The 25,019-nt window shown below is 39.8% G+C and overlaps 1 protein-coding gene across 1 annotated transcript in view; it reads right to left on the reverse strand.

Moving 5' to 3' along the window:
• The window catches only part of OSMR (oncostatin M receptor), a 33,767-nt gene extending 21,054 nt beyond the window's left edge, over positions 1-12,713 (reverse strand). Inside the window, exons 1-6 of the mRNA XM_070935932.1 lie at positions 12,647-12,713; positions 8,792-8,964; positions 6,678-6,837; positions 4,217-4,480; positions 1,552-1,690; positions 1,002-1,150 (exon numbers count right to left, since the gene is read on the reverse strand). Of these exons, the coding sequence (XP_070792033.1) occupies positions 1,002-1,150; positions 1,552-1,690; positions 4,217-4,480; positions 6,678-6,837; positions 8,792-8,964; positions 12,647-12,713 (952 nt within the window). The remainder of the gene's footprint in view (positions 1-1,001; positions 1,151-1,551; positions 1,691-4,216; positions 4,481-6,677; positions 6,838-8,791; positions 8,965-12,646) is intronic.
• Positions 12,714-25,019: the final 12,306 nt, after the last annotated feature.

Here is a 25,019-nt window from a genome sequence, read left to right on the forward strand (position 1 = left end):
TTTTTTTCTACTTTCTTCACTTCGGTTTATTTTGCTTTTACTTCAGAGTTGTTTTCTCTTCCCTTTCATTCCCATTAGTGAAGTGTGCCCAATTTCCCAACACAGTGGTTGCAATTCCTGAAGACAGGAAAAGAAGGACACAAAGAAAAATTGTCTATTTTTCCTCCTGCAGAAATGAGGAAGCTAATCATAATTTCCTTGGCACGATGGGGCTCAATGGAATGTGTCAAATCTTAGCCAAACAAATCCAATCTACATTCCTTGGTGTGAATGCTTGTCACTTGAGCCTTCTGGGTGAGGAAACATCATGAAGGGTGAAAGGCAACAGGAACAAATCCTACTAAAGGAATCCCAAAAACTGAATCAATAATACCTTAAAGTAAATCAGGAGCAGAAAAGCAACAGGACCAGCCCAGCAAACTACAAATTCTAAATTGCTTAAATCACCCAATGGCACCTTTTGGAGGTGAGGGTCACAGCAAGCAGAACCCTGCACACAATACCACAACACAAGCCTTATTCCTTTCGTACATTTTGTGTGTAAAAAAGGGGCTTTGTGACATTATGTCTGTTTTGAACCCCCTGTTCTCACCCCCCTTTTATGGAAATCAACAATTCTTCCCCAACATAGTATTCTCCAGATGTGTTATGAATACAACTGCAAAACGTTAACATGTAGGTCATCAGATTAGACAAGAATGGGCTAAATGTCATGTTTCCTTGCCAGGTTCTCATTTGTTCTGCTTTTCTCAACAGCAGAGAGATGATCAATCTTTATTTATCAGTAAGCAAACAACAGCAGAAGAAATAGCATATTCCTGCAATTTCAACTTCTCCAGATCTTTGTTTGTGAGATAGCCAATTCTATTAGCAAGAACCAATCCATAACATTAATTTTTATTTGACATTTTCACCCAGCTGCAGCATGCAAAAGTATTTCATACTCTTAGACTGTGACAATAGGACGAAATACAAAAATTAGTAAGAAAATCAATCCTTACCTGTGTGCATTACATTAAAACTAAGCTGCTCATGTTTCTGTCCAAGGCAATTTCTGGAGGTTAACCTTACATTGTATAGGAATTGGTCGTCCCTCTTGAATGAACAACTGTTTTGGAACTTTGTACTGCAATATATTTTTGTAGAAGAGCTTTCAAAAAATAGGACGGGAGGGAGAAAAGACAGTATTTATTCCATTTGCAGACCAAAATAATGCATTAAAGAAATGTCCACCTTAGCTTACAAGTTCAAGATTTATCTCTAAGCCACTATAAATTTCAATATATCTATTTTAGTACAGGCATACAATAACCTTAAGCAAAATGTCAACGGTTTCCTCCATTCAAGTTAAATATGCAAATAGCGGGTTTGTTTTAACTTTCCTACAGTCACCATTCTCTTTTATACAAGACAGATTTTGTGTCCTGGCATCAAGGTCTTCAGCATCCCCAAACATTCCTTTTTAAGATACTCCATAAATCCCGATATAACTAGTCTAAGCTCCTTCATATTATGCTTTGGATTGACTTTAACTGATTTGAGAATACTTACACATCAGACAGAATAAACTCCATTGGACAGACTTCCTCAAAGTAATCAGTTTTCTCTACATATCCAGGATTCCAAGTACATCTAATATTAATCATGTCTTCAGTTTCACAGCTCAGATGTTGGGGTTTATCAGGCTGCCCTATTAAAACAAGTTCAGATTCATATGTTACTTTCTTATATATTTCATCTACACAATTATTTTCCAAACAAGTCAAGTTGTTCATCTTGTTTTCCTCTCCCCACAATTACCAGCAGAAAGATGGCCCATACAAGCATTGGGAACTGAATCCCACCCCATCTTCGGCATTTTTTGTCACCTTTATTCAAGGATGTTTCCAATAACTATTGGCTGATAAAGATTGAGTGATATAGTTTGCTTGCCCTGCTTTATTCTGAAAGGGAAATTGGCTCACCCTAGTATTTCATTGATTTTTTAAAATAAATTTATGTTTAATATAAATTTCATCAGGAATTCAGAACAGCATTATAGTGCTTCCTCATCTTGTCTTTATCCAGAATGTCAGGCACAAGCAACCAGAGCCACTTACAAATAGCTAACATCAGCAACTATATTATCTACCACCTATGCTACAAGAATCGTACCAGACTGCTTGCCTTCCTCTGGGAATAATCAGATAAAGTTTTATGGATCTTGGGGAAAAGATTATCAGGCTTATGCCACTTGCAGCTGCACGACGACTCCGAGCTGAGTCCTCACTTGACCCCTCCTTCCAGCCTAGCCAGCAGTTTCCCAACAAAAGCTTGGGAAATTGGTTGGTCTGAGAGACTGGCACAAAATGACCCCCTGAGCTTCTGAGATCAGCTAGAACTTGATTCTTCCTGATCTGATTATATTATTTCCACTCAAAAAAGTCACATACTCATTCCTAACCAATGTTACATATGTCCAAGATTATCTGCAATTATCCAAGTGGGTTCACACCATGATAACTTTTGGTTATATGTTCCTTTCTTTTCTGGTCTTTTTGCCATTGGAAAAGTGAGAGAATTATTATTGATTGATGGAGAGCAAGAAGAAAGGTCTTTTGCAACAGCAACATGTGGTCAATTATTGCTGACTTCTGCAAAATGTAATAGGTTTGGCCCTTATTAGTGATGGATGGGAGAACACCTGAAAATCCTAGGATAGTGGAGTAGATTGAGAAGTAGAAAAAACAGAAGGCAGCAGTGAGAATCCACTTCTCTATTGTTGCTAAGGAAAGGACATGAATATAATTATGAACGTTCACTCCCAACTCAAAGAAGGAGGCTACCTAAAAGTGAGAGGAAACGAGCAGCAGATCAGAATGGCCACACCATTCTATACATGCCTCATGGTTTTATATACAAAAGGATCACAACTGCAGTATCCGGGTATTGATTTCCTAAATTTAAAGGTAGACAGATGCCCCATTATAGCCTGGCCTTTATTTGAAGACCAGCCCTTTGGACAAACTAGGGCTATCATTTCTTGTGATAGATGCTGCGGGAAGGAGATGAAGGACACACAAATTGTGGTCCTCTCAGCCCTTCCTAAAGTAGCCTCCTATGCCATCCCCTGCAATGGAAGTCCATTCAGTTGCCAATCCTAAACTAGGGAATGGGAAGAAGCAGTGTCTCTTTGCCTGGGACTGATGCTACCTTTATCTTGGGAGATGGGCTCTCTCAGCTCTTTCTGAGCCAGATGAAATGGAAGAAAAGAGGCTTTAGCATATCTTTAGGCAGCTTTTGGGTCCAAGAACCACAGAAGTAGCTGGACTGGGGGCTACACATCACTATTCAATCACCCATTCACATACACTTGAAAATCTCCATGCATGCACTATTATTTTACATATCTGTCTTCCAACCTGCTATTGGCAGCAGGGAACTGATGATCATTAGATCATCAAACTGCTGGAAGCAACTAGATTACATTTGCTTATATAAGCAGCCACAGGAAATTAAAGAGCCTTGGTGGCGGAGCAGACTAAAGCACTGTTAAGTAACACCAGCTGCCTGCAATCGAGGTAGGTAAAATGAGGATCTGGTTTGTGGGGGCAATAAGCTGACTTTGTATAAAAAAGAACATCGCTTAGGGGCCCCCCTGAAAGCCCTACTAAGCAGCTTTATACAAAAGTATGAAGGCTATTGCTTAACGCATTGTAAGCCACCCTGAGTGTCTGGAAAAAGGGCGGCATATAAATAGAACCAATAAATAAATAAAATAAAATAAAATAAAATAAAATAAAATAAAATAAAATAAAATAAAATAAAATAAAATAAAATAAAATAAAATAAAATAATCACTCCCTTTTGGCAAGCAACCCCCCCCTTCAAAAAAAAAAGCAAAAATAATACCCAGTTTTTTGTGTTTTCTAGAGCTATCCATGGTCCAAGCACGCTTTAGGGCATGAATTATTTCAGTATTGCAGAAAATTCAGCAAAATCACAAAGACAAATTTTAAGATTAAAATTCAAAGCGGTTCTAGTTAAAATAATCCTGTTCTCTCTCCAGCAGAGAAAAGCAATGTGGGATCCTCCTAATGTTACTAGATTGTAACTCCCATAATCTCTGATCACTGGCCATGTTGGCTGGGATTACTGTTATCTGAAGTCCAGGCCCTTTGTAACAACCCAGAATGTCCATAGTGACAAGCAATAAGACTGAAAATTTTCTGCTTACTGTTGAGGTAGAGATAAGTTTGTGACGGATTTATACTGCCATTAAAACCACAAGTGAGTTGAAAGCGACGAGGGAATGAAGAGTCAGGCTTTCTAGTAAAAAATATTCGTTGCTGGTTTGTCTTGTTGTGTTCCTTGTAAAATGTATAAGTAGCTACAAGTTTATTTTTCTTCGCAATGCAGCAAAATGTGATGTTGGAACCTCGCTCAAATACTTTTTCCTCAGGAAAGATGTGATTTTTTTCATTACTGAGAGCATCCGGGCCTGCACAAAAGTTACAGAGAAAAAGAAGATGGAATATTCTTCATTTAATTATTTTATCGTTCAAAGGGTTCTTTGAACATTTTTCATCAGAAAAATGAAAAACCTCCATTTGAGCAAAGTGCCATAATCTTCACTTGGAATTTCAGCAGTTGCCAGTTCCGGCAGTTGCCAGAAGATCTGGAGGGCTTCAGGTTGCAGAAAGCTGCCATAGAGTTAGTTGCCATTATTCGTCCTCCATATGGCCAACTGGGAGACTGAGTTGAGAGGTAGATGAACTGTTCTAGGCTGAGAATGTTCATGGCAGAAATAAGATTCAAACTGCGCTATCTTTGACCAAATGCTATTATGTCAGCGGCCCCCAACCTTTTGGGCATCAGGGACATGGAGAGAGGTTTTTTTGTAGACGGGAGGGGACGTGGTTTAATGTGATGCCTGCATCACTTGTTTATACGGCCCAATTTCTGACATGCGGTACACTGGTGCTGGTCCATGAACTGGGGGTTAGGGACGCCTGGTCTAGGTTATTGTAGAAATATCCATGAGGATCAGCTGAACTGAATAGCATGTACGCAGATTTACAACCAGGAGTTCTCCATGAGAGGAGAATTCTGATCAGCCCCATGTTTTTTTTCAAGCAGAACATAAACTACACTTGATTTCTATTATCCCAGAATACAGGTAGGTGGATTCTAGTTGAATGCTATAGGGCAGTGATGGCTAACCTTTTTGCCATCGCGTGCCAGGAGGGGGGGGTGCGTAGGGGAGATTCACGCATGCGCGTACCCACACCAATAATTCTATGAGCCCTGCCCTGCGCACGCAACCCCCCCTCCCCCCCTGCTTCTGGCAGGCGATGGCCTGGTAGGCCTGTTTTTCTTTCTTACCTGGCTCCAGATCCTCTCTATGCATCTGGGAAGGGCGAAAACAGCTTTTCCCACTCCCTCTGAAGCCCTCAGGAGGCCTGAAAGGGCCCATTTCCTAACTCCTGGTGGGACAGGATGTGACTTTTTTGCTGTCCCCAACCTCTAGAGTCTCTCTAGGAGCCTCCCTCAGGCCCACCGGAGGCAGGAAACAGCCCGTTTCCCTACTTCTGGTGGGCCCAGAAGGCCCGAAAAATCAGCTGGCCGGTGCGCGCATGCGTGCCAGAGCTGAGCTGGCGTGCCCCCTGATATGGCTATGCATGCCACCTGTGGCACGTGTGCCATAGGTTCGCCATCACGGCTATAGGGAAAAACCTGATGGTTTCCCTATGCCCAGAATAGGTGACTTATTAAATCCGTTAAGTGAGGCTAATTACTCATCTATCTTACATTTAAGCATGGACTATGGGCGAATAAATGCCTCTGACGAAAATCTCCCAGAAGAAAATAGCTTTTGCTGTTTTTTTAAAGGACTGTTGCAGTTTATTAAAATGCTCGTTGTTCTCACGGGGCATTTCCAAACCTTCAAAAGCTGATGTTTTAGTGGGGGGAATGGGGCATAACTATCCCTGAGCCTCAAATTGTTCAATGTTACCCACGGATGTCAAACTCATGGCGTCATGTTGCCATCTCATGACGTATCACATTTTTTCCCTCCGTGGAGTTGGGGTAGGTGTGGCCTGCATGCAACGCATCTGGCCCATGGGCCGCCCTGCCCTACATACACTAAGTTCCTGTCCTAATAATAAGGTAATTATTTGTGAAGCATCCCAAAGGTACTTTTTCAAGAGGTAACTGGACTTCTTTGTTTTTCTTTGAAGATGTTTTTCTTTTCATCCAAGAAGATTCTACAGCTCTGACTGGATGGTGGGGACTGGAAGGATGACAGCTGGTTATTTGCATTCTTTACACTACTCAGGTGACCCTGAGGACACAGATAAATCTCCAAATGGCCTCAACTCCTCTCTAAAAAAATGCAAATGACCAGCTGTCTGCAAGGAATATAAATCCTTCCATTCCCCACCATCCAGTCAGAGCTGAAGAATCTTCTTGGATGAGAAGCAAAATGTCTTCAAAGAAAAACCAGAAAGTTCAGTTGCCTCTTGAAAAAGCACCTTTGGGACAACCATGACCTGGATGACTGAGCATCTCCATAAACATATTTGTGAAGAGGAACAAAAAACAGGAACAGAAATTCAACATGTCCAAAAAAGGAGAAGTTAGAGACACTGCACAATGTGGTACACCTTTCTTTTTTACTGGTAATTGGAATTTACCATTTGCTGCTACCCAATCAGTCCAGTTACTCCAAATTTTAGAAGATGTCACTCTGCTCCTTATTCTGGCTTCATGAGTTGCACATTGCAAGGGTACCTCAGAGATAAAACTCCATTGGTGATGTCGCCTTGATTTATTGAGAACTGTTGTGTAATTCACCTAGAAGTACACCATAAGACAAGCTAATTAAAAAGGAACCCAAACCAATGAGACAATAGACTTTGGGTCTTTTAAACAAAGTCTGGTTACTTGCCTGGTTACCTTCCCCAAACAGAGTCAGCTTAGTCTATACAGTACATGTGAACACAAGATACACTGGAGAACCTTGCTAGAAATTAGAAGGTAATATCCAAAATGACTGCTCCAGCATTAAAGAACAGCTAACGTCTGACCAGGATGTCTTCCTTTTTGTGTTTTCAGAATTCAGTCAAGGTATGCAATTTTTTAAATGATGGTTCCCAGTTGCCATGAATTTTATGAGTACAATTTTGTATTCCTGGTGTAAAATTTTACGTACTAGAATGCTCACTGACTTTGGCTAGGGTGGCAGATAAAACTGATAAACAAGCGAACAGCTGATGGATGAGATTAGATAGATAGATGGATAGATGAGAGATAGATAAGATAGATGAGAGATAGATAGATAGATAGATAGATAGATAGATAGATAGATAGATAGATAGATAGATAGATAAAGGCAGGCAGGCAGGCAGGCAGGCAGACACAGCAAAATTTAGAACCATTTGGGTTAGGATGCTGATTACAAAATAAGAAGCAGAGCAATGCCTTGGACTCCTTCTTTGACACTGTTCTTGCTTGAAATATAACTGACATCTAAAATCAATATTGGATGTTGCAACAAAATCTCACATGCAGCTTTGTTGACAATATATATTTATATTTCACATATCTACCCAGCTCTTATCTTCACTGCTTTACAATCAGCTGCAACTTCTTTCCACTCCCCAGGTATTTCCCTTAAAAGTATTAGAAGACTATATAAGTCAGCTATCACACACCTCCCTGCTTCTTTTCTTGACATACGACCATAATGGTGCCTGTATCTCATGACTTGTTGGGGCTATCATTAAACGAATGCAGCAATCATAAAATGAATGCTGCAGTTGTTAAATGAACACTATGATTATTAAGCGAACCCAATCATGTGACATTGGGGTGTTTGATGGGATGGAGGGGGAGGGGGAAGGGGAGGGGGAGGGAAGGGAAGAGACCTTAGAGGTCTTCTAGTGCAACCCCCTGCTTAGGCAGGAAATCCTATACCATTTCAGACAAATTGTTGTCCAATCTCTTCTTAAAAACTTCCAGTGTTGGAGCAACCACAACTTCTAGAGGCAAATTGTTCTACTGATTAATTGTTCTGTTAGAAAAATTCTCCTTAGTTCTAGGTTGCTTCTCTCCTTGATTAGTTTCCACCCATTGCTTCTTGTCCTGCCCACAGGTGCTTTGGAAAATAGCTTGACTCCCTCTTCTTTGTGGCAACCCCTGAGATATTGGAATACTGCTATCATGTCTCCCCTAGTCCTTCTTTTCATTAAACTAGACATACCCAGTTCCTGCAACCGTTCTTCATATGTTTTAGCCTCCAGTCCCCTAATCATCTTTGTTGCTCTTCTCTGCACTCTTTCTAGAGTCTCCACATCTTTTTTACATCGTGGTGACCAAAACTGGATGCAGTATTCCAAGTGTGGCTTTATCAAGGCAATATAAAGTGGTATTAACACTTCATGTGATCTTGAGTCTCTCTCTTTATGAAGCCTAGAATTTTGGAACTTTGGAATCACATCATAACTCCCTTTTTTTCAGATACGGCATAACTTTGAATGGTCACACATATATGTGTGTGTGTGTTATGTAAGAGTAGCAAATTCTTATTTTACTTCCTGTTTCAGCTTCTGGAACTTGCTTTTTAACAAGAAAAAAAAAGAAGAAGTGAAAACTTCTTAAAGAGCAGATAAATAATCCCCACTTTTTATATGCATGCATCTTGTTTGGATTTACCTTGAGTTTTAAAATTTATTCCCACCAAATTGGAATTGGATTCAAGAGGAAGATGATATAAATTCCTAAGCCCTGTTCTCAGAATGATACTTACGTTCAAAATAATTCTTTTGTCTTCTTCTCTTAAACGAATTTGGATGTTAAAAACAATTTCTATTTTGGAATTATATGCTTCAGAGTCATCACTAACATCCCATTCCAGTAGCAGTTGCTGAAGAGAATTATTTGAATAAATCCTAAGGTTTCTTGGTTTAAACACCTGATTGTCTGATGGAAAAAAGAATGGAAAATGGAAAAAATAATGAGTGATCTAAATGTTTCTCAACCCCAGCAACTTTTAAAATGTAAGGATTTCAATTCCAAGAATTACCCAGCATGACTGGCTGGGATATTTCAGGCACAAAGACCACAAATATTAAATTTGCTAAGGTTAAGAAACTCTAATCTAAGACAGATGAATCTATGAAGTAATTACATATAACATTTATACAGAAATAATCTCATTTGTTTCTTTATAATATTTTCCTTAATCTGAAGGTTCAATTTCCATGTTAATTTTAATTAATATGCTCTTTAGTTAAGAGCCAAGAATTTGGGGGTGGGGGCCATGAATCTGATTCAGGTTGGATTCTGGTCTTTTTTCCCATCCACTGGCTCAGAGTGATAAAACAGGGAGAAAAGATTAAAAGTAAGACTTAACAGTATGCATTATGATGGAAGAGACCAACACAGAAAAATACCAACACTTATCATTATCTCCCAAATTATTCATTCATTCATTCATTCACTCATTCACTCACTCACTCATTCATTCGTTCATTCATTCACTCATTCATTTTCATTCAGTCAGTCAGTCACTCATTCATTCATTTTATATGGCCACCCATCTCAAATTGTTGATTCTGGGTAGCAAACAATCACAAAATCAATTAAAATCAAAGTGCGGTCATAATAGAAAAAGAAAATTAAGCTGACAAAATGATAATCCAGATCCACCTTTTGTTTTTACTTACTCACAGAAATTTATAGGAAAGGAGGTTGTTCTAACAGTTTTGGACATGGCATTTATATGTAGGGTGGAGGGACCTGACTTGATTTGACTGTCATCTCCTTCAGATTTAATCTAGAGCTGGCTCCCACACTATTTCTTAGAATGGGAAAAAATTCAAATATGTTTCTTTAGAGGAAGAGGAGTGAGATAAAGTAGAGCCAGAAGCACCATGGGACAACAGTCATGTCACTAAAGATTCCTGCAATATTGCAGTGTAGTGAATATAGGGGATGGCCTTCAAGGACAAGAGAAAATATGCTAACAAAGCAATAATCAGATAAACAAAACTTGAGCCCAAGCCAAGAAATTGGGTTGCACGAACGCCTCAGATAGCGCTCCTTCCCCAATTCTCATGAAGATAAAAGAGAGGGAAAGGAAGCATATTGTAAAATTCAGCTATAATAAAAGTACTGGTCTCCAGGGTGCCTGTTTGTTTGTCTGGTACCTTATAAGGTTCACATGGAGCCACTCTGGCTTTGACAGACCAAGCAAGTTCACAAGAACTTGTCCTGCACCCTGAAAAGTTATCTAGTTCAGCCACTGAACCATAGCAGATGTGTTTCATGGAGATCCAGTATCAGAGAACTGACTTTCACAGGTCTGGGAAGCTAACCAAAAAACATGTGGAGGCCAGCATGAGAACAAACTTTGCAGCTACTCTTTGATGAGTCTCATTTCTCCACTGGGTGAAGGCCCAGCATGGCTTATGTATTATGTTCACTCCAGTGGTGAAATCCAAATTTATTTACTATGGGCGTGGCTTGATGTGGCTTGGTGTGCATGGCAGGGGAAGGATACTGCAAAATCTCCATTCCCTCCCCACTCCAAGGGAAGGATATTGCAAAACTGCCATTCCCACTCCACTCCAGGGGAAGGATATTGCAAAATCTCCATTCCCACCCCACTCTGGGGCCAGCCAGAGGTGGTATTTGCCGGTTCTCCGAACTACTCAAAATTTCCGCTACCGGTTCTGCAGAACCTGTCAGAACCTGCTGGATTTCACCCCTGGTTCACTCCCATTGTTGAAAACAACTTTTTAAAAACTCATCCTTGCCTGTGAATATCTTGCTTTACTCTATTGAGACTTTCGATTTAATTTCATCTTGTCTCCTGCTTTTCCTTTGGATAGGCCACCCAAGCAATTGCTTACTGGTTTTGATCTGTTGCCTAGTCAATAGTTTATTGGATGAATACTCTATTAAGATAAGATAATCTTTATTGTTATTTTTTTTACTGTCGGCACACTGGCACACATTAAAAATGAAATTGTGTTGCCTGCTCTAAAAAGTGTACACATACATAACACACATACAGACATACTATATACATATATGGATATACCAACATCCTTACATATAAATATTAATCACTGTCCATCTTGAATACATAGCAGAAAGAGGAAGCTTGAACATTCACAAGGTTGATACTATATGCAACAGAACTGTGACTGAATCTGGATGTTCTGCTTCCGATACCACAAAGCTTCCTCCCGGAAGGTAACAAGGTAACAGGTCATGAAGAGGATGTGTAATGTCCCAGACAATGCCGCGGACCCTGCTCAAACATCACTTACATGCTATGTCCTGGATAGAAGGGAGTGAACTGCCAATAATATTTTCTGCTGTCCTCACCACTCTCTATACCGCCTTCCTGTCTGAAGTAGTAATGTTTCCAAACCAGACAGTAATGCAATATGGCAGGATGAGTGTTAAGGATATTCTTGGCTCATAACCGATGTTATGGGCTATTGAGCAGAGTACCCCTTGAGTATGCACATGAAAGCGGCTGTGAGTGAATAACCACAGTTAATATACTGACACACTGAGTTGTGGTAGTCTTTTACTTTTAGAAAAAAGTAAAGCAAAGTCCAATAACAATCCAAGTCATACACAGATAAGGCAATAGTTAAAATATCAATTCAGGGATATTCCAAGTACAAAGTCTTCTTACCAGTTGTTGTCATTACACAATAAAGCAATTCTTCTTGAGTTTCAAACAGGAACAAGTTCAGTATTAAAACATTCAATAAATAGTAGAAAGCAACAAGTAGCAATGATCAAACAGTGATCATGCAGAGAGAACAGGTAGAGAGTAACAGCAAATGAGCAGATAAAATGGTTTAGTGTTCACAAGCCATGATTCAGGCTTCCCCTTAAGTACATTGGCTACAGAGCTTAGCCAATTAGAATACAGGATGATGCAATACAGTCTTAAAGCAATATAATACCTTCTGACAAACATGTATTGATAGTTTATATATTGCCTGACCAACTAGTTAGGCAATAGCCATTTCCTAACAATGCACTTGATTGTCCCTCTATAGAAAGTGGTAAGGACAGGGGAAGGAAGATGTACTGTTCTCATGCAATGCAGAAAATGCAGGCGCTGCTGCACTCACCTCACCTCTCACTGTTGAGCGACCAAGCTAGCTTACTTGTTAGCTGCACATCCAATGTGGTGCTGCTAACCATCTCCACGGGTGAATCAAAGATATTGTGAAAGGACTTTTTCAAAGATCGTTTTACTCCATCTAGCTGTAATAGAACTTAAGCTTGTTCATCTCCGGTCAGTGGCATATTGATATCTCGTTGTTTACTCCCTGGTAGTCAGCTATGCTTCTAACCCAGCCGAGATTTGAGGGGTGTGTGTGATTCTCTTCTCCCATCCCCAGCTCAATCTAAAATGTACCCAGCAATCATCATGTGCACATCATCAATCTCTAAGTTAATTATAGGATCAATTAGGACTTCTTTAAGTGAGGAATCACCCTAAATTGTCTTGCACTGGGAATACTTTGTCATTTGCTGCAAAGCCGCTTAAGTTGAGCCTCTCCTTTAAACTCAGTTCTTTTACAATTCAGGAATTTAATCGTTCCATTCAAAACATTGCTGTCTATACCTTGATTCTGAAGCAGACCAAGACATAACGGTATGCAGAGAAGTACGGGGAATATCCAACGGTCCATCTGTTACCCCTGAAAGATACAAGCAATAACAGAATAGAGTTCCTTTTGATCAATCGTGTCATCCAGTTCTTCAGCAATCTCATGCTAATTTTCATGCAACTTGAAATAAACATGTATTAACACAGTTGCTGGATTTTATTCATTGGGATGGGTCAGTCCTCATATACGGCTTCTTAACGTATTGGGATATGATGCTTTATATCCCAATCAGCATTACTGAAAAGTACAGAAATTGTAGCCAACTTATCTTGAAGGAATCAGGTTGGGAAAGATTTCTTTAGTATTTTTTGAATTTGCCACTTTAAGATGTGTGGACTGTGGCTGCCAGAATTCCCCAGCATCCACCACATTCATGGTTCTTGAACATTTTGGGGGCACAATCCATCGAAATCCATGGGACTGTGAAAATATTTTTTTGTTGGACTGATTGTGCATAGCTCCCCCTGCCCCACGGACAATTAAAAAAAAAATTCCTTTAACATATTCAAACTAACATGAACTTTTTAGTCATTATATTTAACATAAAATAGGAAAGGTCCCCAACTGGCTGCTTAAGACTCCAGATTTGGTGCATTATAGTCCAACTCACTGGATTCATGAAACATCATCTGGTGTTAAAACATATACGTACTGTTGAGTAAGAGGAAAAGATGCAAATAACTAACCTCAAGGGAAGGGAAGGAAATGCAGCAAGTAAATTGAAAACCACATTAGCAGCAGTAATGATAATGGTTTATATAAAAGTTGTTGATAAGACAAACATCTTAACTTTTGCATAAGCATAATCTGATGTAAAATAAAATATCTACAATTTACAAGAGGGAACCACGATCTTCCTTCCTTCCTTAATGAAGAGAACGGCACCCAAAGTTACAAATGAACTGTTACTGGCTAGGGTCCTAAGTATAAATTATCTCCTCTTAAGATGGCCATCTATATTGCTTCATTTATTTCAAACCTGATAAACCAGCCCTTCTCTCATTTTGCGCTGCACAAAATCCAGCTCTTGAGGGACCAATGTGTAATCTGTAGACTCTTCCATGCTGTCAGAAATCTGTCAATCTTTTGGGTATCACTACATCAATGTTTCTCAACCTCAGCAACTTGAAAGTGTGTGGATTTCAACACCCAGAAATGCGGGGAATTGAAGTCCATAGCTCTTCAAGTTGTTAAAGTTGAGAAACACTACACTAGACTGCTGAAACTAAGGATTCCCAGTGCTCATCCCCTCATCCCCCACTCCGGGGTGGGGGGGAAGTACCACACTCAGTGGTGATGTGATCTCACCAAAGGGATAGGTCCCTTTTGCAAGTGTGATGGTTGGTAGACACACCACTCTATTCCAACCTTTACAAAATAACACAGGGGTTAATCTCCTCAATTCAGTAGATGCTACATCACAAGAGTTTTTGGGGCAGCCTAAAAGAAAATTCAATCCCATATTACTTATTCAGAAAAAAAGCTCAGCTATTAGCAGTACTTGTTAAAAACAGATTAAGACTCTTTAATCCAAAGAATATCACCTGGATATTGAATAAAGTGAATGAATTCAGAAACACGTACAAAACAAATGAGAAGATTCTGGACTCACACACTAAATTTCTAACTAAGTTTGCCTGCTTTCGCAACAGCATGTTTTGCAAGCCCAGCTAACAATGGTTTATTCAATAAGCCATTGTTAATTGTGTGAACCTAGTCTGAGACAACAGGGGACTGTTGAGACATAGCTGCAATGGAGAAAACTTAAAATGTAGAGACATGCCCTTGACCTAATGGAGAAGGAAATGGGAAAATTACAAGAGAAGGCAGTACAAATATTTACCAGTTCCAAAAATATTATGTGATTTGAAATGATGAAGTTCTCAGCATGGGGTTGACAAGTTGTCCTTCTGTGATTCTGGTTCACGGAGCTCTTGGACCCTCGAACCTTCCAAAGCTTTTATTGGAAAAGAAAAACCCAAATAAGAAAAAAAGCCCAGTGACACTGTACACTGCTTAGTGGCCCTGCGTAGATCAATAATAAATTTAAGAAACATGAATGCAGGGAAGGGAAAGCAGAAAAAGAATGTGGGGTAGAAGCAAGGTTAACTGCAGATAGGAGACTGAAGAAAGACAAATGCATTTTCCCCCCACGAAGAACCAGTTTGAAATCTTTATCTGAGAAAATGATTTAACAATAAAAATTGAATTCATTACAATGGGAGGCAAGCTATGCTTTAGAGCTGCAGGTGGTTTATTGCTGCCCCAACTGTTTATTATGTTGTTATTTAAAAAGTTAAATGGTAGTCAAGATGGTGCATTTTGCAATATCTCTGCTTTCTCATCTAAGAGTTTATGAGATTTTGCACTGTAATTTTTAAAAAGTGGTTACTTTAAAAGGATTTTTCAATCCTACTTATCAACTTTCAAGTCTTTACTTCTATAGTCTGTGGTGCACACAGAGCACTCTATAAAATACTATATTGGAAGGCCAGGTGACTCCTTTAAATCTTGGACAAAAATTGGTTTATTTCATACCCATTAATTCTGCTGCTGCTTTATTATTTAAACCTTTTATTTCTCCCTATTTCTTTTTTCCAGCAGGGCTCCAGGCTGACAGATGCAGAATCTATGCTGAATAGCCTGATCAAAGATTCAGGAATTCACCCGTTCTGCATGCCAATAGAGCTGTTGCTGGTTATGAACGAATATCATTTCTTGACTTCATTTGGACTTAGTTTATTTTCATTGCTCACTTAGTCAGCCTTCCAGGAAAAGAAAGAAAAAAAGATATAAGGAATCATACGTGCCTCACCACAACACTCTTGAGTTTCACATTAAAAGAACTCTTGAACCTGGTTATTTAAATTTGTTGCTTAAAGTTCAAATTTTGGTTCTTCTGCTGAATATAGTCTGGTTTGGTGGTAGCTGATGTAATGGAGAATTCAGAATTTCCTAATCTGGATATCTTCCTCCACTCTTTATTGTTGTCCTGCCAGGAATCAGAAAGGAAAGTTTGGGAATACAGTGCCTAAGATTTCCAGCCAGACTGAGTTGCCTGAGAATTAAGAGAGCTGCGATATCACAGGGGACTTCTGATCAGGGAAGGCTTGATTAGAAGGCTGAATAAGATCGGTGTGAACTGACTGACTTTCCGCTGAGCCCACCACATGAATCTCATCTGGTGTGGAAAGCCACCACCATCCCTCCTAGAAGAATGAAATATTTTGAGGAATATTTTAAAAAGGCAGGATAAAATATTTCCCCTAAAAGAGAAATAAAAAAAATCTTAAGGGAGACAGAACCTCAGAGCCCCAGCCCCCTGCCCCCAAACAGATACTGAGCTGGGGCAGCTTTTAGAAATGCAGATTTGGTAATCCATTACTCCAAAGTCTGAACAAAGGCAGATTAGCCCTTACCCAAGAGCCAACACTGGGCAAAGCCATAAAGCCATAATAAGAATTATTTTATCACCCTCCAAACTGCAACCAAACTTAACTCAGACACACACCTAGGATTTGTACTTTGCCTATAGAGCCAGCTATGACCCCTACATAACCCCTCCATGGCTCCATGGGAGTTTGACAACAGCCAATAGAATACATGTTCTTGCACAGGAACAGGAGGCTCAAGTGCAAAACCCAACAGAAGGTATAAAAACCCCTTAATCTCAACTCCATGTGGTCAGCTAAATGGACCCACTTTCCAATCAGGCTCCAGCCTCCATTTTCTCTCCAGTGCCTTTCTCCCGGCTTGGAACTGAACCAGATGGATATTTCTTCCAACACAGGTTAGTAGTGATGGTAGGAATGAACATCTTTTTCATTCTTATCTTCACTGCTAACCTGATGAGATTCATGTAGTGAGTGCATAGGAATGTCAGTCAATTCACACTGATCTGAAAAATACTTTTTAAAGCACTTCAGTTTTTTGAAATAAGGAGCGGATCCTGCCATAGTGTGGGAATAATGCTAGGAAAAAGAAGAGTCTTTCAAAATAAGGCTGGTCATTATCTCTTTGCTGGCCGTGGTGAATTAAGAGCAGGGGGACCCAGCACATCACAGCCGTGGTAATGTGTTGAGTAATTTAAGGCAATGGCTCCCTCTTCGTCCAATTTACCTCACAAGGCAGGGCTTGTAAGGAAGAAATAAAGGAGAATCTCCACATAAACCATACTGAGTCCTGAAGAAAAGCAAGATATAAATCTAAGTAACAACAATAATTGAATTCCTGGAATACTACTAGACGGCACTGCCAAACTTTACTTTTCATGGTTTTGGGGGTGAAAAATTACCAAATAGATTTGTGTGTGTGTTTAAGATTTTTCTTGCATTTTATTATTTCAATCTTTGGAGGCCATAGATGAAAAGATAAATCTAGAACAAGCATTTCTCTGTTTCAACTCCCACATCCAGTAATTTTTATTTCTACCAACGACAAAAACATTGTGGTTTCCCAATATTACACAATTTCTCTGTCTATTATGACAAACACACAATCATCTAGACACATTCGAAGCTGACTGGGATCCAGAAATGAGGCTAAGAAATTTGAGGAGTCAAATTTCACACACACAGTCCATCTGTCTATACAACATTCAATGACTACACAATTAAGCACCTGTGAATTAGCAGACATGAATAAGCTCATCACTAAAATATTAGAATGTATTCAAATGCCACATTGTCCACCTACAGAGAGAAGCTAACTAAAGCAGGATTCTTCATTACTGATCTGCAACACACTCACCATTCACCAGTGTACTACTGCATGTCCTTTTCTAATCTCTGTAAAATATCTAACCATGAATCAAGGGTTATGCCAAAATAAAACTGCTTTAAAACATAACGTTTCTATTTTTTTTTTAAAAAAAATTGATTTATATGCCGCCCTTCTCCGGAGACTCAGGGCGGCTTACAATGCGTTAAGCAATAGCCTTCATTCTTTTGTATATTTTATACAAACTCAGCTTATTGCCCCCACAAACTGGGTCCTCATTTCACCTACCTTAGAAAGGATGGAAGGCTGAGTCAACCTTGAGCCTTGGAGAGATTCGAACCAGCAGAAATTGCAGGCAGCTGTGTTAATAACAGGGTGCACTAAACCACTGTACTATCAAGGCTCATATTTAAGATTCAGTTGCCTTATATACACTGTGCTTTATATATAAGAAAATAAATTCAAATAATAACGCAAATATTAAGATTTACAAGTTTATTCATTTCTTGACTATTTTAATTAAAGAAAATAATTTATCTAAATTATATTGCTATTTGGAAACAGCTTCTGGACTTTTTCTACTTCAAACTGAGAAAATGAAACTTTTGACTTTAGCCTTTGATGATTAGAATGGTTTTGGAATTATAGAAAAGGCTTGAAATGTGAAATGTAAAGCTAAAGGTTGAGGTTGTATTATTTTTATAACCTGCATCGAAGGAAAATAGAAGTCAACTCTTCTCTCTTTGCTATTTTCTTTCTTTTTCTTGTGTTTCTATCTTTTGTTTCTTCTATATTTTTGTCTTATAATGAAACTTAAGGAACTAAATAAAGTGCATGTATTGGTTTCTTTAACAATGAGTCTGTAGGATCAAAACTATTGATTCTGGTTGAAGGAAAACAGGGAAGTCCTCAATTTACAAGTATTCATTTAGCGGCTGTTCCAAGTTACAACAGCACTGAAATAGATGATTTAGAGCCAATAATAATTGTTACAAGGACGTGCTGCTAGCACAACACCCAACCCTCCTCCTTTCTGATGTGGTCTATGAATCGGCAATGGGGGAGTGGTGTTGATGCCAAATGACATGACGAAGGACATTCCTGGGATATTTAAAGAGACTAAATATCACATGAAAAGACGTTGAACTACTTGGCCAAGATTGAAAATGCTGGAAATGATCTCTTGCTGCCCAATAAGCTACAAAGCATGAGAGGATCTAATGCATGGGTGTCAAACTCATGGTGTCACGTTGCTGTCACGTGACGTACCGTGCAGGGGTGGGTTCTACTTACCTTTACTATCGGTTCGCAATGGGATCGCGTGCACGCACTCGCTTCACTCACGCGCACGCCTTGCTTCTGCGCATGCACAGAGGTTTCTGCACATGCGCAGATCGCTGATGATGAGATCCGGGGCGATGGGTGGGGCCTCCCGCCGGTTTTGCTACCGGTTCTTGCGAACCAGTCCGAACCGGTTGCGAACTGGTACTGTGACATTTTACCGCGGAGCTGGGGTGGCTGTGGCCTGCGCATGATGCATCCAGCCTGCAGGCCACCTGTTTGACACCCCTGATCTAATGTTAATGCTAAAAAATGCAGCATCCTGAGGTCATGTTTATGCATTTATGCAACCTTCCCAGCTAGCTTCCCGCAAGCAAAGTCAATAGGCAGAGCTGGGTTTGCATAAAGAAAGCATGATTCATTTAACAGCTGCAGTGATTCGCTTAACAACTGTGGATTAAAAAAAAGGTTGTAAAATGGAGTGCCATCCGTCTAACAACCGCCTTGCATAAACAATGGAAATTGGCGTCTCAGTTGCGGTTTTAACTACCTGCACTGAAATGGTTCCCTAGCATTTTCTTCCCCTCCAAGTCCACTTCTCCAAATAGGTCACCAATTTCTTTGGCAATGCTTAGCTAAACATCTCTACCAGCCTGAGAAGGTTGAATAGCAGCTGTGGGAAAGGTCAGCAGGCTAGAAAAATTACAAATCCCCCTTGCCAAGGGGAGAAACGGGTTCAGGAAAAGATTCAAAATGTAAACAGCGGCCCAGCTGACACCCATTTCTTCCCCCTTCAAAAATACAGGCAAAAACAACAACAGAAATTTGGCAGCTGGAACAAATTTGTAAGAAAAAAAAATCAAACAGCAGCATACATTTCCCTGTCATTTGCGTGTGTAAAAGTTCTTGCAAATATGCCTCTATTTCAGTGTTTCTTCATCTCAGCAACTTTAAGGCAGGTGGACTATGCATGCTGCCTGGGGAATTCTGGGAGTTGAAGTCCACCCAACATAATTCTTCACATTCTGGGAGTTGGAGTCTACCCAAGCTTAAAGTTTCTGGAGTCGAAATACCCTGTGTACATGATGGATCATTGTCTTTCTCATAAATTGGTAGTATAGGAGGGGAAAAAAGGTACACAGTCAGGAAAGAGGAAGTTTGAACAAATGGGTTGGCAAGACGCCAAAGACAGAAAATACCATAAATTGTACAGGGAGGGAAATGGGACTGTACTAATTACAGTTCTTATATTTGGGAGGTGGTGAAGTAACACTTTCCCCTATTCAGAAAACAGTATCTAAGAAACTGCTTTATCATAGTTTAAACTAACTGGAAATAGATCGAGGCCAGGATAGGTTTTGAGGAATGGCCTACAGCAGGTTGCATTCAAGGCGATGCTGAGGGGACAAAATGTCACCATAATCATGTAGTGACATCCCTGCTTTATTTTACATCCATGTAAACTTGCATCAACCCAACTTTTTGCACTCTTTCCTTATGGACTCCTAGACGCACTTTGTAAATATTATGTATAATAAAACAAGGGCTGTATAATAGCAATGGAAATATAGTTTTGCTACTAATGGAAATCCCCACCCCGAAAAATCAGCTTTTTGGGAATAAAATGCAAGCCCAAATTAACATATTTTCAGTTTATATAGAACAGAGGCACAGAACTCATAGATATACCCAGACTTGGCTCATGTATAGTGCTAAGCCAAAATTATTTTTATTGTGGCTTGCCAAAACCAGCTTTTGAGGCTTGGATTACAAATAATGCTAGTATTATTAGCATATTGCATCTAAGTCTAATAGGATCATGCAAACCCTGCAATTTAGCATGGTCTTGTCCATTGTAGCTTGTGGATTCTTTTTAAGCTGGGGAGGGCTGCATATAGACGGCAGCTGGCTTGCTAGGTTTGCAGGAAAAGAAGTCAGGACTAAGACATGGATAAAACCAGAAAAGGTTTCATTTAATTTTACTCTAATTTTAATGAATTAATGCAATTATTTATTTACCAAATAATTAATTATTTACCAAAGAGCCTTGGTGGCACAGCAGACTAAAGTGCTGTTAAGTAGCACCAGCTGCCTGCAATTACTGCAAGTTCAAATCTCACCAGGCTCAAGGTTGACTCAGCCTTCCATCCTTCCGAGGTAGGTAAAATGAGGACCCGGATTGTGGGGGAATTAAGCTGACTTTGTATAAAAAAGAACACCGCTTAGGGGAGGGCCGAAAGCCCTACCAAGCAGGTATATACAAAAATATGAAGGCTATTGCTTAACGCATTGTAAGCCACCCTGAGTCTCCGGAGAAGGGGCGGCATATAAATCGAACCAATAAATAAATAAACAATAAATAAATTTATTAATTTTCTCTTCTCCTGTCACATTACAGAGTTCATTGACACAGGTTTTTACCCTAGTGTAAATTACATTTTGGTGGACTTCTAAGTTTTAAAGGAGCAATTCCCTTCATAAAGCAATAGTAAAGTCACAAATTTAAATTTATTATCTTGCCATTCATTTATCCGTGTGTGTGTGTGTGTGTGTGTGTGTGTGTGTGTGTGTGTGTGTGTGTGTGTCAGGGGTGGGTTCTACTTACCTTTACTACCAATTTGCAACAGGGCCACATGCGTGTGCGCGCTTCACTCATATGCACGCTCTTCTGCACATGCGCAGAAGCGTTCTGATGACATCGGGGTCGGTGGGCGGAGCCGTCCGCCGGTTTTACTACTGGTTCTATAGAACCGGTGCGAATCAGGAGCAACCCACCACTGGTGTGTGCGTGTGTGTGTAATATGTATGGATACTATATATAGTACTGTGCAAACGCGGTGCAAGATGCAGTGCAAGACACAGTGGCTCAGTGGCTAAGACGCTCAGCTTGTCGATTGAAAGGTCGGCAGTTCAGCAGTTCGAATCCCTAGTGCCACATAACGGGTGAGCTCCCGTTACTTGTCCCAGCTTCTGCCAACCTAGCAGTTCGAAAGCATGTCAAAAATGCAAATAGAAAAATAGGGACCACCTTGGGTGGGAAGGTAACAGCGTTCTATGCACCTTTGGCGTTTAGTCATGCTGGCCACGACCATGGAGACATCTTCGGACAGTGCTGGCTCTTCGGCTTTGAAACGGAGATGAGCACCGCCCCCTAGAGTTGGGAATGACTAGCACATATGTGCGAGGGAAACTTTACCTTTACCTTTACCTTTACTGTGCAAACATTTTAGGCAGTTGTGCAAAAGTGCTGTAAATTAAGAATTCTTTCAACAATAGAAGTGTTAATCGTTTATTTTTGTCAATTAACAAAATGGAAAGTAAATGAATGGAAGAGAAACCCAAATAAAATCAAAATTTGGTGTGACTACCCTTTGCTTTGAAAACAGCATCAATTCTTCTTGGTACGCTTGCACCTAGACGTTTTTTAAAGAACTTGGCAAGATTCCTTCAAGGTTGTTCCAGACATCTTGGAGAAGTAATCACAGATCCTCTGTGGATGTAGGCTGCCTCAAATCTTTCTGTCTCTTCATGTGATCCCAAACAGACTGGACAGTGTTGAGATCAGAGCTCTGTGGGAGGCAAACCATCATTTCCAGGACTTCTTGTTCTTCTTTACACTGAAAGTAGTTCTTAATAACATTGGCTGTATGTTTGGGGCTGTTGTATTGCTGCAGAATAAACTTGGGACCAATCACATGCCTTCTTGATGGTATGGTTTGAATATCCACCTATATTTCTCAGCATTGAGAACACCCATTGATCCTGATCAAATCTCCAAGTCCATTTGTAGAAATGCAGCCCCAAACTTGCAAAGAACGTCCATCGTGCTTCACTGTTGCCTGCAGACACTAATTTTTGTACCGTTCTCCAGCCCTTCAGTGAACAAACTGCCTCCTGCTACAGCCCAATATTTCAAATTTTGACTCATCAGTCCAGAGCACTTGCTGCCATTTTTCTATGCACCCCAGTTCCTATGTTTTCATGCATAGTTGAGTCACTCAGCCTTGTTTCCATGTCGGAGGTAAGGCTTTTTAACCGTAATTCTTCCATGAAGACCACTTCTGGCCAGACTTCTTCAGGCAGTAGACGGGTTTACTGATTTTTGCCAGTTCTGTGCTGATGGCATTGCTGGACAACTTCTGATGTCAAAAAGAAGTAAGCATGATGTGTATTTCATCAGCTGCATTACGTTTCTTTAGCTGACCACTGTGTCCACGGTCCTGAAGGTTGCCCGTTTCTTTGTGCTTCTTTGAAAGAGCTTGAAAAAACATATCTAGAAACCCCAGACTGCTTTGAAATCTTTGCCTGGGAGAGATAAAGACTATAACTATCTTTTGCCTTGTTCCTGTGCTCAGTTTTGCCATGGTGTATGATCTGTGGCATGAAACTGTCTTCCATAACCTCACCTTAGTAGTAGACTTTGCTTTTCTTCACCCAGTTTTAAGTCTCCAACCCATTTCTGTTTCTGTTAATAATTGTCTTTCACCCTACCTATGAAATTGATGATCATTAGCACCTGCTTGGTATAACTGGTTAATCGTACACCTGACTCTACTCCTACAAAACCCCTGACTTTGTACAAGTGAAAGAGTAGATGCTGTTTTGAAGGCAAAATATGGTCACACCAAATACTGAGTGGATCTGGATTTTTTTTTGGTTCATTTACTTTCCATTTTGCTAATTGATTTTAAAAAAAAAACTATTAACACATATTTCTGAAAGGTTTCTTAATTTACAGGATTTTTGCGCAATTTCCTAACACTAGGAAGTATTGTATACTCGTACATACTATATGAGTATGTATGGAAGCTATATATCCAATATATATAGAAAAAATTCATACTCGCTTAGGATCCTTTAGTGAGACACCTTTTTAGGATCTGACTCATAAATTGGAAACATTTTAAAGCAGGAAATCACAACACATTCTTGTATTTTTAAACTTAACCTAAGCTGCCTTGAATCTTTATGCAAACCAAAAATCTGTTTAAATCTTAAGTACATAAATGCAGGTAGTCCTCGACTTACAACCACAACTGAGCCAAAAATTTCTGTTGTTAAGTGAGACATGGGTTAAATGACTTTTGCCCCATTTTATGACCTTTCTTGCCACAGTTAAGTGAATCTTTGCAGTTGACAAATTAGTCACCTAGTTGTGAATCTGGTTTCCCCATTGATTTGTCAGAAGGTCACAAAAGGTGACCACGTGATCCCGGAACACAGCAAGTGTGCTAAATATGAACCAGTTGTCAAGCATCTGAATTTTGATCATGGGGATGCTGCAAAGGTTTTTGACTGTGAAAAATGGTCATAAGTCACAGTTTTCTGTGCTATTGTAACTTTGAACAGTCATTAAATGAACTGTTGTAAGTCGAGGACTACCTGTAAAGACAAAATACATACTCACATAGCATCCTTTAATGAGCTACCTTTTTAGGACCTGACTTATAAAACAGAAACATTTTAAATCAGGAAAGCACAACATGATCTTCTATTTTTTAAAACTTATCCTAAGCTGCCCTGAATCTTTCTGCAAACCAAAAATCTGTTTAAAACTTTAAATAAATACCCTGTTTTCCCCAAAATAAAGACATCCCCTGATAATAAGCCCAATCGGGCTTTTAAGCGCATGGCAATAAGGCCAAGTGCTTATTTCAGGGTTCAAAAACATATAAGACAGAGTCTTATTTTCGGGGAAACACGGTACACAAATAAATGTTTCTCTAAAATCTCCTATAACCACAATTGCTGAACTCGGTGCACCAATTTCTTTCCTTTGGATGCAGGAAACACATAAAAACTGGAAGTAAGCAAAATTTTTAAAGCCAAGCCTTCCCCAGGGGGGCACTTCCCCTCCCAATTTCAAGAGGATGGACAATTCAGGGAAGAAACACACAGGGGCATTTCCTCCTTTCAAGTCTTGAAACATTAGCAAGTGAACAGTGCAATCTTGTAAGATGCCTGTTGCAAGTAAGTGCCTATTCTATTTTTCCATTACTTCGCTTATTGAATATGTTTACAACTTCATTTCTCTGTTTTTAAGGTTGTACTAAGGTTTCCTTAGAGTCCTGCGGAAAAATCAGATGGAACAACGGCTGATGACCACTTTTTATCAGTTTACGATAGAAAGTATCCTTACATCAGGGGTGAAATCCAGCAGGTACTGCAGGTTCTTGAGAACCAGTAGTGGAAATTTTGAGTAGTTCGGAGAACCGGCAAATACCACCTCTGGCTGGCCCCAGAGTGGGGTGGGAATGGAGATTTTGCAATATCCTTCCCCGGAGTGAGGTGGGAATGGAGATTTTGCAATAACCTTTCCCTGCCATG

Source organism: Pituophis catenifer, unplaced genomic scaffold (genome assembly GCF_029215685.1).
Source record: "Pituophis catenifer annectens isolate HBS135680 unplaced genomic scaffold, rPitCat1.0.hap2 SCAF_2, whole genome shotgun sequence".
Classification (NCBI taxonomy): domain Eukaryota; kingdom Metazoa; phylum Chordata; class Lepidosauria; order Squamata; family Colubridae; genus Pituophis; species Pituophis catenifer.